General features: G+C 39.3%; 1 protein-coding gene across 2 annotated transcripts in view; it reads left to right on the top strand.

Annotated features, from left to right (window-relative positions):
* The first annotated feature begins 2,047 nt into the window (after positions 1 to 2,047).
* The window catches only part of LOC308408269 (zinc finger CCHC domain-containing protein 7-like), an 11,765-nt gene continuing 865 nt past the window's right edge, over positions 2,048 to 12,947 (top strand). Inside the window, exons 1-7 of one of the 2 annotated variants that reach the window (XM_080900454.1) lie at positions 2,048 to 2,873; positions 4,784 to 4,857; positions 9,103 to 9,213; positions 9,325 to 9,495; positions 9,724 to 9,759; positions 10,196 to 10,300; positions 10,623 to 10,740. In XM_080900454.1, the coding sequence (XP_080756580.1) occupies positions 2,498 to 2,873; positions 4,784 to 4,857; positions 9,103 to 9,213; positions 9,325 to 9,495; positions 9,724 to 9,759; positions 10,196 to 10,300; positions 10,623 to 10,740 (991 nt within the window). In that variant the 5' untranslated portion in view covers positions 2,048 to 2,497. The remainder of the gene's footprint in view (positions 2,874 to 4,783; positions 4,858 to 9,102; positions 9,214 to 9,324; positions 9,496 to 9,723; positions 9,760 to 10,195; positions 10,301 to 10,622; positions 10,741 to 12,947) is intronic. The other variant, XM_080900455.1, reaches the window with a different exon arrangement.

Genomic DNA, 12,947 nt, shown 5'->3' on the forward strand with positions numbered 1-12,947 from the left:
ACTAAAGTTGTGCGCGGTGGCAGGTCAGAGGCTCCTCTCTGATACTTTCAGCACCTGCGCGCTGGAAAGCTGCTGGAGCGCTTTGAACGCACACGCACGTGCAGCAGCTCGTGTGAGCAGGGCTGTACCAGGACTTTAGGAATACAGAAGTGGTGAATCAGAGTCCCCAAGGCGGAGCCCCTTAAGTCCCCACAGTCCATGTGCTTTTAAAGTTATTTGTCATAGAAATATCGTGAGATATTTAATATTTACAAACACTACACCTGGCTTCTTTCACGTACAGACACCATTTGCTGCATATGAAAGATGTGCTAATCCACACAATGCACAGCCTGAGCAGCAGATGATTTGTGCTTATGATAAATCAGTTTTAACGTTTAAAGCAAGAGCAATAAGCAAGCTGTGTAGCTGACATCTGTCTATTACAAAAATATTATAGTAAATCATCAGGTGCATACAACTTATTTTCGGTGTGCACATCAAATCATTTTTATGTGTAAGAACGTCACAAATTTAGTATTTTTATAATAGATTATCGTGTGCACTCCAACTACTTACATCAGAATTAAGATGGTAAGAAGCAGCCAGATGCAAACTGATCATCAGCAAGTGAGAAACCTCTATAAAAGCAGAAGTTCTGGTTTGCTGGTTTAATGTCCTTTGGACAGATAAAAACCACAGTGGAGATGTTTGGCACTTTCTGAAGAAAAGCATCAAGGCAAGGCTGTGGGAAGCAGGGGAGCTGCAGCTGGTATACTTTTTCAGCGCAACATTTAGGTTAAATTTTGATTGTTTATTGTTCTCTGCTATGTGCAGTGATGTAAGATAATTGCAAGACTAACAAAATTTGTAGAGCATGACAGGATGACAGAGACCCCCTCCTCTGAATTAAGGCGTTGCAATGGCACAGCTAAAGTCCAGACATAAACCTGATTGAAATCCTCTGGTGGGACCTTAAGAGCTGTGCACAGCTGAAAATGTGCAACCCTCAAATGAACTGAAGGAATATTGTAAATACTGCAAAAGGTGAGTCAAAATTCCTCCACAATCATGTGAGAGACTTCTGAATCATGTGGCGTTATTAGTTTTTCCACACAATTCTTGGTTTAGTTTTTTTTTTTAAATAAAAAATAAATAATGACAGTGTAATAAGTCACGTGTTACTCATCTCATTGTATTTATATTTTATCTTAAGACCTGATAAGCCTTCTGATAAATGGACTGTGCCCCCTCCCTACCCACACAGCCATTCACACAGCTACACTGTAAGATCCACAAGCGGACTGTGTTGTCCCTGTCTACACACGCACGCACACAAACACACACGTACACACATACAATACACTCCTCAGATACTCACACTACCTAATTTAACCATCCCCTTCAGTGAATGGACTGCTGCTATCCATCCGAACGAATGTCACTTGAGTTTGTTTTAGAACTTTGATTTTATGCTATTATTATCCATAACTATTGTTGCAATTCATTACTGCCTTTTAACTGCTCTTTTTAAACTTATTCTTTTTAATCTGTTTATTCTGTTTAAACTGTATTGCTTATTGCACTGTGGAGGCTGGTGAGAAACCGTATTTCGTTTCAGGCTGGGTAACATCATACAAAATGACAATAAACTTCTTGAGTCTTTTATTATGTCTTGATATGTAAAGCCTTAAAATTGACAAAGGGTGCACTTCTTTTTTTTAGTTATTTATTTATTACATTGATTGTAATATAACACTAGACCTTTATAGTTAACCTCTAATTAGGATTACGCTTGACTGAATGTAGGCTGATAGTCCTATTTCAGTTCAAAATGTATTAATGTGATTACATTTCTTAGTTAAATAATCTATTTTTAGTTCACAAAATTAACCCTACAGCTGTAGCTACGCTGCAGACTGAAGTCCATATTATAAAATGGTCTAACTTCAATCGCTAACAATTAAACCCAACAAAAGTAGTTTTTCATACAAACGTGGACCTCTTCCTCTTTTATCACTGACTATACCTGGAAACTCCTAGACAGACTTTGGACGCTGGGTTCTGTTTTGGTTGTCCAACATTTTCCGGAAACGCCGGGTAAACCGCTCCACACAAGTAAACAAGCATGGGAGAAAAACAAGCTTTTTCTGCGCTGTATTGAAGGAACAATAATTTTACGCCATGAACCTGAAAGCGAAGTATTGGGAGTTAAAGGTGTAGGTAGCCGGATATCATGTTTACTGAAGTTATTTGACTTGGTAATGTTTAGCTGCTACTTTAGCTAACTGCCTCGTGCACTGCGGTGCTACTTAGCTCGCGACAAAATACGTTTTTTTAATGTTTGCACACCCGCGCGGTAACTATCCCGGTTTAAACCAAAACGGTTTTAGTTCGGTCGGATAAAAGACGTTAATAAAAACGTGTAAAACACCCATCAGTTATCGCTGTTTGCTAGCAGTGAAGACAGTCGCCTGTGAGTGGCGCTGTTCAGCTACAGGTTGTGTCAGGTCTGATTATGGAGCACACTGAGGAAAATGAAGCTGATGATGGGCAGGAGGGCTCCGAAGACTTCTTTATTCGGGGGTCCAGCAGTTCAGAAGACGAAGGAGGGTGTATGAGACATTCGATGAGCTGCAAACAAGCTGCACGGCAGAGCAGAGAAAGCTCCCCTCCGCTCCTCCTGGTCTTTCCATTCTCCTCTGGAGGAAAAAGGGCTCTGCTGGACGCTGAGCTGGAAGTGTCTTCTAGTGATGACCTACGGGACGATAAAGATGAGGATCAGCCCATAGAGGACTGGATGATCCTGGAAGGGGAGGAACAGGTGGAGGACTCAAACATCCAGCTCAATCTGAGCTACAGGAACAGCTCCGGGGAGGAATTAGATGATGAAGGTGAAACTTGACTTGGTCAGCTTTTGGGTTAAGAATATAGTTTCCTGCCATTTTATTTCCGTAGTCCTAATGCAAGCGCGAGAGGAAGATTTCGCAGAGTTTAAATATGAAAGCAAAAAGTCAGAAGTAAGTGCAATACAGGAGTGATATCCAACCAAAATCTGCAATAACAAAATAAATAAAAGTAAATGCGATTATTCCACTACCTATTTGTAATGTGCGTTAAAGCTCAGCTAATCCAGATGGATGGATGTTATTCACAGTGACTATATGTAGATTACATATTACTGTATGGCTTCATCTTTGAAGTTTTGTCTGGTTAATGTATATTATTGATATATATATATATGTGGAAAATTGAAAATTGATGTACATTTAAATGTAATTCCAAAAGATTACTGAGGCCGTGCAGTATTAATTTGATTGATCAGTTTAATTTGATTCTAATACATACCACAGACCAAAACAATCCCACGATACTATGCGTGCAATAAGTAAATGAATAGAAGCATTAAAATTAATCATACTTATTCTCATAGTGGACCTTTTGGAAGTGTTACCTGACAGAAACGATGCTAGCACAAGCAAAAAAACAAACAAACAAAATAAAGCAAACTACAAGAAATATAAAAACATTATTGCATTAACTAAAAACATCCAGTAAAAATTATGTACTAACTTGTTGTTCTAAAATGCTCCTTGTTTAGTTTAACAAAGCAATTTTTCATTTTGAGATTTGCTTAGATTAATTTTTTTTTATGTTGAAAGGTAATTTGTTTCAGCAATTTCTGGCAAAATATCTGAAGTTTTTTTGTGCCTGTGTTTTAACAATTGGAGAAATGTACACCAAATCACATCCAAGGGTACTGTAACTGGAAAACAACAAATTCTAGTGAATATAATACATGAGGGTCAAAGAAAAGTAATCCACCCCAGGGAAACATTTAGCCATTTTGATCTGCAAAAGTCATCAAACACCTAAATTTTGTGGCATGAATAGGTCTTTGAACCATGCACAATTAATTACATGCGTAATCAATACTTAAATTAAAATAAGGGGTGATAACAAAAATGGGAGCCCAAGAAATCACGAACTGTCACCACATGCTTGTGCTCACTGGTATGGGGATTGGTTCACAAAAAAACTGGATGCGGGCGATCAAAAGAAAGACTTTAATACATGTACTTTAATAATTATTTAATTAGAGAGAAAACAGCTTTGAAATGCAGCTAGTGCAAACAACAAACAGATGCTACGTACTTATTGCTTACTTATTATGCTACTGTTGATGTTTCCATGAGCTGTATTGTTTTCTATAATGGGCTGTGGTGATACAGTTTAGTTATTCTTTTGTGGATGTACCAGCTTCCAGCATAGAGATAAAAATGAAGAAAAATAAAGGTGACTAAAAACACATCTCCGTAAATGCATTTCAACCAAAAGAGTAAATGGACCCAGTAAGTGCACAGTTATTTTTGTAAATGTGTGGGAGTGCAATTTATTTAAAAAGTGTATACAGAGACAGTTTGCTTAGCTTGGTGCTTTGGATGAAGATTATCATATTCACACCAGGGAGCTGCACAGAACAACCACTTTGATTTGACCCACCAGCTCGGGGCTCCACTGGAGCAGTAAAGTTTTAGGTTTTCTTTACACATAAGTGATAGTTAGTCCAGAAAGGTCAGGTGCCCTTCATTATTTTTTAGAGCTCCTGCTTTATCGAGACTGAATGCTTAGAAAAGATTACCAAGCTTTGAAAAACCCTATTTTTCTTTTTATTCCCTTTTTTTAGGTGCTTATGTTTCTGTTCAGTAACTATGCTGAGATCAGCTTAAATTTGGATATTTTATTGCACACAATATTTAGTTGTATTTATTAATGTTCCCCCTGGTCTTTCTCTCCAACACAGATTTGAAGGGCAACGTGCGAAAATCAGTAAAAGAAAGCTGGGCTGTATCTGTGAAAGACAAGGTAACTTTTGAGGTAACTTTTGATTTTTATCAGCTTTCATGAATACTATAGGACGACTCACTGCAGCTCATCTGCAGTGAGTGTAGCCTGTCAGTCCACAGTTTACCTCAGCTGTCAATATGCCGGGTGTCCACTTTAATTTAATCTGGGGGAGTCTGTAAAATGTTGTGAAATAAGTCCAATATGAATCAACGAGTCAGTGAAGCTCACGTCTGCCCAATGACAGCAACACTGAGGTGAGCTTTTGAAGATGCTGAACTTTTCTCTATGTAAGTGCTGCTATTAGCTTCATTTAGCTGCTATTAGCCCTTGTTAACCTCTGTTAGCTGCAATTAACCAGTGTTAGTGAAACATTCTTTGACATTGATCTAAAATTGTTGGACTGGAGCAATTGCGACAACATTGGGAATAAATAAGCATTTTATGCATGCTTTTGTGTGTTAGAGCTCCGATTTCAAGTCAGGAAAGGAGGTTTGAGGTGAGGAGGAAGAGGATCAGGTGGAACAGAGGGAGAGCAGTGATGGAGAAGAAAGACATAATGAAAAAGAGATTTAAGGGTTTTGGAAGGCATTGGTGTGTTTGAAGATGTAATTACACTCTAATCAATGTATATTCATGAGTACAGCATTCTTTTTTCTGTCAAATAACTTCAACAAATTGCTGGGCTCAGATCTACCCCCCGTCCCAATCCCTTTTTGTCCCCCATAAACCCCCCACCAGAGCGGCCAAAGGTTCGCCATCGAGCCCCACCCTCAACAGAGCAATCGAAGTCACATTGCCCAGCCTCGCCCCCCTTAGTTCCTCTTCATGCCCTGTCTCCGCAGTCTGATGCGTGATGTGTGAAGGGTCCGGGCTGTGAGGATTATGGCAGTGATGACTTTTCCCAGGAGAAGCTGGGACCCTGTTTACTAGAAGGTTTTAAAATTTCTGTACTTTTAGGTGACAGGAGACATGTGGCCTGGTCAAAACACAGAGAGCTGCACTCTAAAAGATCTTTAAACATAGTAAACATACCTTGTGTGCCACAGACTGCTCCCAAACACGAGGGGACAAGTAATACCTCTAAAACACTTAAGTTGGCTTTATTAAACATTAGATCTCTAGCTGGGAAAACATTTTTAATTAATGATTTAATCACTGAGCACAGCCTTGATTTTATGTTTTTAACTGAAACTTGGTTGGACCAAAGTAACAGTGGAGCTGTTCTCATCGAGACGACCCCTCCTAACTACAGTTTTATCAGTGAGGTCAGGGCGAGCAGGAGAGGAGGAGGGGTTGCTGTCTTATTTAATGAATCATTTCAATGTAAGCAGCTATCTCCTGGAAGTTTTCAGTCTTTTGAATATGTGGCTTTACAGCTGAAGGCCCCATCCAAAGTTGTGTTTCTTAATGTTTACGGGCCTCCCAAATACTGCACAGACTTTTTTAATGACCTCAGTGAACTGCTGTCTGTGATCTGTGTTGATTTTGACTGTGTAATTATTGCTGGGGATTTTAACATTCATGTGGACAACCCTCAGGACAAAGGGACTAAAGACCTGAGTAACACTCTGGGCAACTTTGGGCTGACTCAGCATGTAACAGAGGCCACACATAATAGAGGACACACTCTTGACCTACTGATCTCCAAAGGCCTGAGCATTTCAAAGGTTACTGTGTCTGATGTGGGCCTGTCTGATCATTACTGTGTTTTCTTTGAAAGTAAAATCTCAGCCCACACAAATATATCAACAACAGTGATCACAAAACGGTGTATAACTGAACACAGTAGTGCAATTTTTAACCAGGTCTTCCCATTAACACCTGACCTGTCCAGAGGGTCAGTCAATGAGCTCGTCAATAGCTTCAATGCTAACATGTTAAATGTAATGGACACTATTGCTCCCATTAAGGTGAAGGTTATCTCTGGAAGGAAAAAGTCTCCATGGAGAAACTCCACACTGGTGAAAAATGAAAAAAGAGAGTGTAGGAAAGCTGAGCGCAGATGGAGAAAAACAAACCTCCAGGTTCATTATGACATTTATAAAGAGAAACTTCACAATTATAATTTACAACTGAGGAATGCAAGGAGGTCCTACTTCTCTGACATCATCACTAAAAACAGCCATAATGCTCGGGTCTTATTTTCTACAGTTGACAGGCTAACAAACCCCCCTGTGTCAGTGGCAGCTGAACTTCATTCGACCATGGCCTGCAATGACTTTGCCAAATTCTTCACTGAAAAAATCCAAAAAATTAGACAAGCAATTGGTACATCAACAGCAGATCCAGGATATGTACTGTGTCCACCAAAAAACTGTTTAAACACCATGAAACAGTTTCAACCTATTAACAGCAAAGACCTGGAGGACATCTTAGGTCAACTGAACTCCTCCTCCTGCTGTTTAGATGTCCTGCCAACAAGTTTTTTCAAAAAGGTCTCAAAGACTTTAGAGTCAGACCTGTTACAGATCGTCAACTTTTCTTTATTATCAGGTGTGTTTCCAGAATCACTAAAAACTGCTGTAATCAAACCTATACTGAAAAAGGACAATCTTGACAAGACACAAATGAACAACTACAGGCCGATCTCAAATCTCCCGTTTTTAAGTAAGATCATTGAAAAAGCAGTTTCTCAACAGCTCAGTTACTTCTTAAAACAGAATAATTGCTACGATGCCTTCCAGTCAGGTTTTAGACAGAACCACAGCACTGAAACCGCTCTGACCAAAGTGTTTAATGACATATGTCTGAATACAGACAGTGGAAAAATGTCAGTCCTAGTTTTACTGGATCTCAGTGCAGCATTTGATACAGTTGACCACAACATATTACTCAAACGACTGGAGAACTGGACAGGTCTTTCAGGAACTGTACTAAACTGGTTCAAAACATACGTAGAAAACAGGAAATACTTTGTATCAATAGGTAACTTCACATCTGAGCAGACAAGTATCACATGTGGAGTTCCCCAAGGTTCCATCTTGGGACCCCTTCTGTTTAACATCTACATGCTCCCACTGGCACTGATTATAAACAACAACAAAATAAACTATCACAGCTATGCAGATGACACACAAATATATATCACAATGTCACCAGGAGACCGAGGCCCTGTACAGGCTCTTGGTAAATGCATTGAGGAAATCAATGACTGGTTGTGCCACAATTTTCTCCAGCTAAACAAAAACAAAACTGAGGTAATAGTCTTTGGCGCCAAAGAAAAACGATTACAGGTCACCAGAGAACTTCAATCTATACATCTAAAAACCACAAACCAGGCGAGCAATTTGGGTGTAGTGATGGATGCAGACCTAAACTTAGAAAAACACATTAAGACAATAACAAAGTCAGCTTACTATCACCTCAAGAATATATCAAGGATAAAAGATCTGATGTCTCAACAGGACCTGGAAAAACTAGTCCATGCATTCATCTTTAGTAGGCTTGATTACTGTAACAGCATCTTTACAGGTCTACCTAAAAAATCAGTCAGACAACTACAGCTCATTCAGAACTCTGCTGCTCGAGTCCTCACTAAGACCAAAAAAGTGGACCACATCAGTCCAGCTCTGAGGTCCTTACACTGGCTGCCTGTCCGTCAGAGGATAGACTTTAAAGTTCTGATGCTGGCCTATAAAGCTCTGAATGGTTTAGGACCAAAATACATCAATGACCTCCTGACCCAGTATGAACCATCCAGATCCCTCAGGTCATCTGGATCCGGTCTTTTATCAGTTCCCAGAGTCAGAACCAGACACGGAGAAGCTGCATTCAGCTTTTATGCTCCTTATATCTGGAACAAACTCCCAGAAAGCCTCAGATCAGCTGAAACACTCAGTTTATTTAAATCCAGGTTGAAGACTCACCTGTTCTCAGCTGCATTTGAATAAAGCACCAAATCCACACTTTAAGCTTAAATTTCAAAACTTACATTTAACTACTGATTTTATCTACTGTTCTGATTTTATCTGTTTTGATTTTATATACTGTTGTTTGTTTGTTTGTTTGTTTGTTAATTAGTTAGTTAGTTTATTTGCTTGTTTTAATCAATTTTAAATCATGCTTTTTATTTGTTCTTGTTTCTAATGTCTCTGTAAAGCACTTTGAATCACCTTGTTGTTGAATTGTGCTATACAAATAAACTTGCCTTGCCTTGCCTTGCCTTGCCTTGCCTTCTGTACCTTTGATTTTGCAGTGTGGAGACAAAATTATGGTTTAACCTAATTTTAAAAATCTCTGTGTTGTCTTGGATTATTCCTGGATCATCTTATCTAGAGTGGCGCGGATCAGTCTCTGACCAGCCGTTATTTCTCGCCTGGTTGTTCCCTGTTCTGTCGTGCATGCAACAGGACAGGACACCTTGCCAAAAGCTGCTCCTTCCGCAAGGTAAATGAACTCACTCATCAGTGCTGTTTCCATGGACACCTGCAGAGGTTCCTCAACAGGACCATTTTAAAAATCTTTTTTTTGTTGTTTTTTTTGTCTTTGTGTTGACAGAAATATCCTATATGTGTCCTTTGTGGGATCCAAGGTCACATCCAAAGGAAATGTCCAAGTCGCCCCTGTGGTAGATGTGGACTGCCTTCACACGGGCTCAAGCCATGTGATCTGCCTCCAGTATGGAACCAGCACTGCCTGCGCTGCGGGATGACAGGGCACCTTTCTGATGTGAGTTCGCAGGTCTGGCCCCTTTGAGTGTTGGTGTTGCAGAGTGTGTTATTGTGCTGAAGGAAGCGTTGAAAACATTTGACAGTTGTTTGTTGACAGATTCTGTAACCTCATGATTGTGTGGGCTCAATTTATGAAGTGTTGTTTTATTTCTTGCAAACAGTTCTTTGTCTTCCTCGTTGTTGCTTAAAGAAAACATTTCTTCTCTGTTTTCTGGATTTTCCTCAGGCTTGCCCTGATACATGGAGACAATACCACTTGACAGTGAGTTTTGACTGCTCTTTATCTGCTCTTTTTTTTTTTTTTTTTAAATCTAATCTTCTTTACTCAGCAAAATGCATAATAACAAGCCTTTCTGGCTCAATGTGTAAACCTAATTGGAGTTCTTAATGATTTTTCTCTAAAGTAAGCAATAGAATTGATCTAGGTACTAGGTGGCAGGGGACCGGTTTAATTAGGCAATTTTGAAAGCTGTATTCGCTGCTTTTTCATTGATAGTCACAGGACAAAATAGATGGAAAATGGGGGAAAGAGATCAGGAGAATCAAATGCAATGAAGATCCCACGTGCTGGGGATCAGACCAGAATACACCCATTATCAGGAGCCTGTTGATAGGTGTGTACTGCTAAAATAGCCAAGAGATCAGTGAAAGTCTGTTATCGCTGTAGAAATGTCCTTCATTTGACCTTTTTCTTCCAGATTAGGGTAGCGGTTCCCCTCAGGCCACAGGCAAGCCACAGCCTCCATCACAGGAAGTGCCGCATTCATTGTTACAACTGCTCTAAAAGAGGACATTACGGTTATGTAAGTGATAAATACATTTAATCCTCATCTTACTTTTACTCGATCTTTGTCTGCCTTTATGTCTATTGCCTAATCTGTTTGGTCTCTCACTTGTCTTTTCCCTAAACTTGCTACTCTTTTTTTGTTTAGTTTTTTTTTTTGCTTCACCTCGCTACACCAAATTCTTTTCTCCCCCTGTTCTTTTTTTGTGTTGAATCAAACTTAGTTAAATTCTCTCTATTTAAGTCTCAGTTGCATCCATTTTCCACTGTCCTGTATCCATCCTTCAACTCATTTTTTCTTCTTTTGTCTCATGTGTATCACTGCCTGTCTTCTGTATCAGGAGTGCACTAAAAGGAGGATGGTTACGGGCACTTTTCCATCATTGCCTTATGTTTACCAATATGACACCAGGGAAGACATTCTCCAACTTCGGACCAGGCGAGAGGAAAGAGTTAAAGGTGATGAAGCTGATATCAGAGTTTTTACATTATTATTTTACAATCGGTGTATCTTTGTTTGGGCTGTACATGTGAGTTTATTGGAGCTGCCTGTTAGTTCGAAAACAGCAGATGTAAACTGAACACTGAGCGTGAATTATAACCAAAATTATCTCCTGAAATGGGTTGTTCATTTATATATACAGTCAAGTCCATATGTTTTCTGTACATCCCCCAAGTTGACTTTTAATCGAACAATCAGATCATTATGTGTTGAAGTGCAGACTTTGGTTTTATAACTGCAGGGATCAAAAGTCATTGGATGCACTAACTTTAAATATTTTAAATATAGTGAAATCCTTTGCATTCAATGACTTGCTGAAGTCTACTACCCACCGACATCACCAAATGCTGTTTTTCCTCCCATGAGATGCTCTGCAACACCTTTATTGCAGCTGCTGTCAGTTCAGGCTGTGCCTTTATTTTGGCTTCAGTAACTGAAAAGCATGCTCTGTCGGGCTTAGATCAGGTGACTGACTTGGCCATTGAAATATCCCATTTCTTTGCCTTCAGAAAGACTTTTGTTTGTTTTTTGGGGGTTTTTTGTAGTACAATTTGGGTCATTATCCATATGTACTGTGAAGCACTGTCTAATCAGTTATGCAGCATTTGTTTGAATCTGAGCAGAGAGTTGAGTCCTTTACATTTAGGAATTCATCCCGCTGCTTCTATCAGCAGTCAGCTCATCAATAAACATCAGTGATCTGGTTCCACTGGCAGTCATATGTACACATGCTGTCACATTGCCTCCACCATGTTAGGAAGATATGTGTTGTGTGATGTGATATGCTTTGGATCATGAGCTGTTTTGCTCCTTCCCCATACTTTTGTCTTCCCATCACTCTGGTTCAAGTTCATCATGGTTTTGTTGGTCCAAAGATTTTGTTTCAGAGCTGCGCAGGCTGTTTTAGATGTTTTCTGACAAGGTCTAATCTGATCTTACTGTTCTTGAGTGTAACCAGTGGTTTGCGCATTGTTGTGAGCCCTATGCATTTCCATTAATAAAGGTGTCTCTTGATTGTAGACTTTAATAATGATACGCCTACCTCTTTGAGTGTTGTTCACATTGTCAGATGTTGTGAAGGAGTTTTTCTTAACCATGGAAATAATTCTGTCATCATGCATTTTGCTGGCCAGTGCATTCATCCTTTTTAGGAATGGACCAGATTCTTTAAAGATTTTGGTCACTTCTTAAGTGCTTGCAATCTCTCTGATAGGTTTATTTTGATTTTTCAGTCTAACGATAGCCTCCTCCTCCTCCTCCTTGAGATTTCTAGTGAATCACCACGAGATACAAATGATGTCAGCTGGAGATGGTTTATCTGATTAACCTGTTTTATTTACCTTTGACCTGGTAGCGGCCCTATTTACAGGCACTTTTTAAATGACTGTGTTCCCATTTGTGCTTGAGACTAAATTAAAACGGATTTGAAGAAGAAAAGGTGAGCTTTACAGGAATATTCGATGTATCATGGTAGCACAAAGCATTTATAGGTAAGTTGTCCAATTAATTCTGAAAATACCTCTGAAAATGGAGGGCTATGTATAAAAATAGCTGTAATTCCTAAACAGTTCAGACAATATTTTAATTAAACCCCTTGAATTAAAGCTGAAAGTCTGCACTTCAGTCATACCTCAGTTGTTTGATTTAAATCCATAGTGATGGTGTACAGAGGAAAAATGATTTAAAAAATGTCATTGTCTAGAGATGTGTGGACCTAAATGTTTGTTGGTTTTGAATTGGAAATGCCAGCCATTTTTCTGCTTTGGGATTGCTTTAATCATACTTAGTTTTTTTGTGATTCTATCCAGACTGTTATTCACCTTGCCCAAGAAGCATTGCAGAATCATGATAATGATACAAGGCTTTGGGTATTTAATCAGAAGTGGGATACAAAATGCAAACAGATCACATCCTGCCCAGAAAAACATTTCAAATGAAACGATTTATCAAAAGACAAATGATGTTATTGGGCATCTATGCTTTTTGCTGGCTCTTTTGAATGGTGAGGGAACACTTTCAAAATGCACCAGCGTGCTTCATTTTGGTGAGAATAGATTGACATGTGAATTCTGTGAAGGTGCTTTCTTTGGATTAGTGTAACTCTGGGTCTGAAATGTTAGTTATTGGACACATTTTCTTGATCTCTAACAGCTCTGCAACAAAG

The sequence above is a fragment of the Rhamphochromis sp. 'chilingali' genome (genome assembly GCF_963969265.1).
Source record: "Rhamphochromis sp. 'chilingali' genome assembly, chromosome: 13".
Classification (NCBI taxonomy): Eukaryota; Metazoa; Chordata; class Actinopteri; order Cichliformes; family Cichlidae; genus Rhamphochromis; species Rhamphochromis sp. 'chilingali'.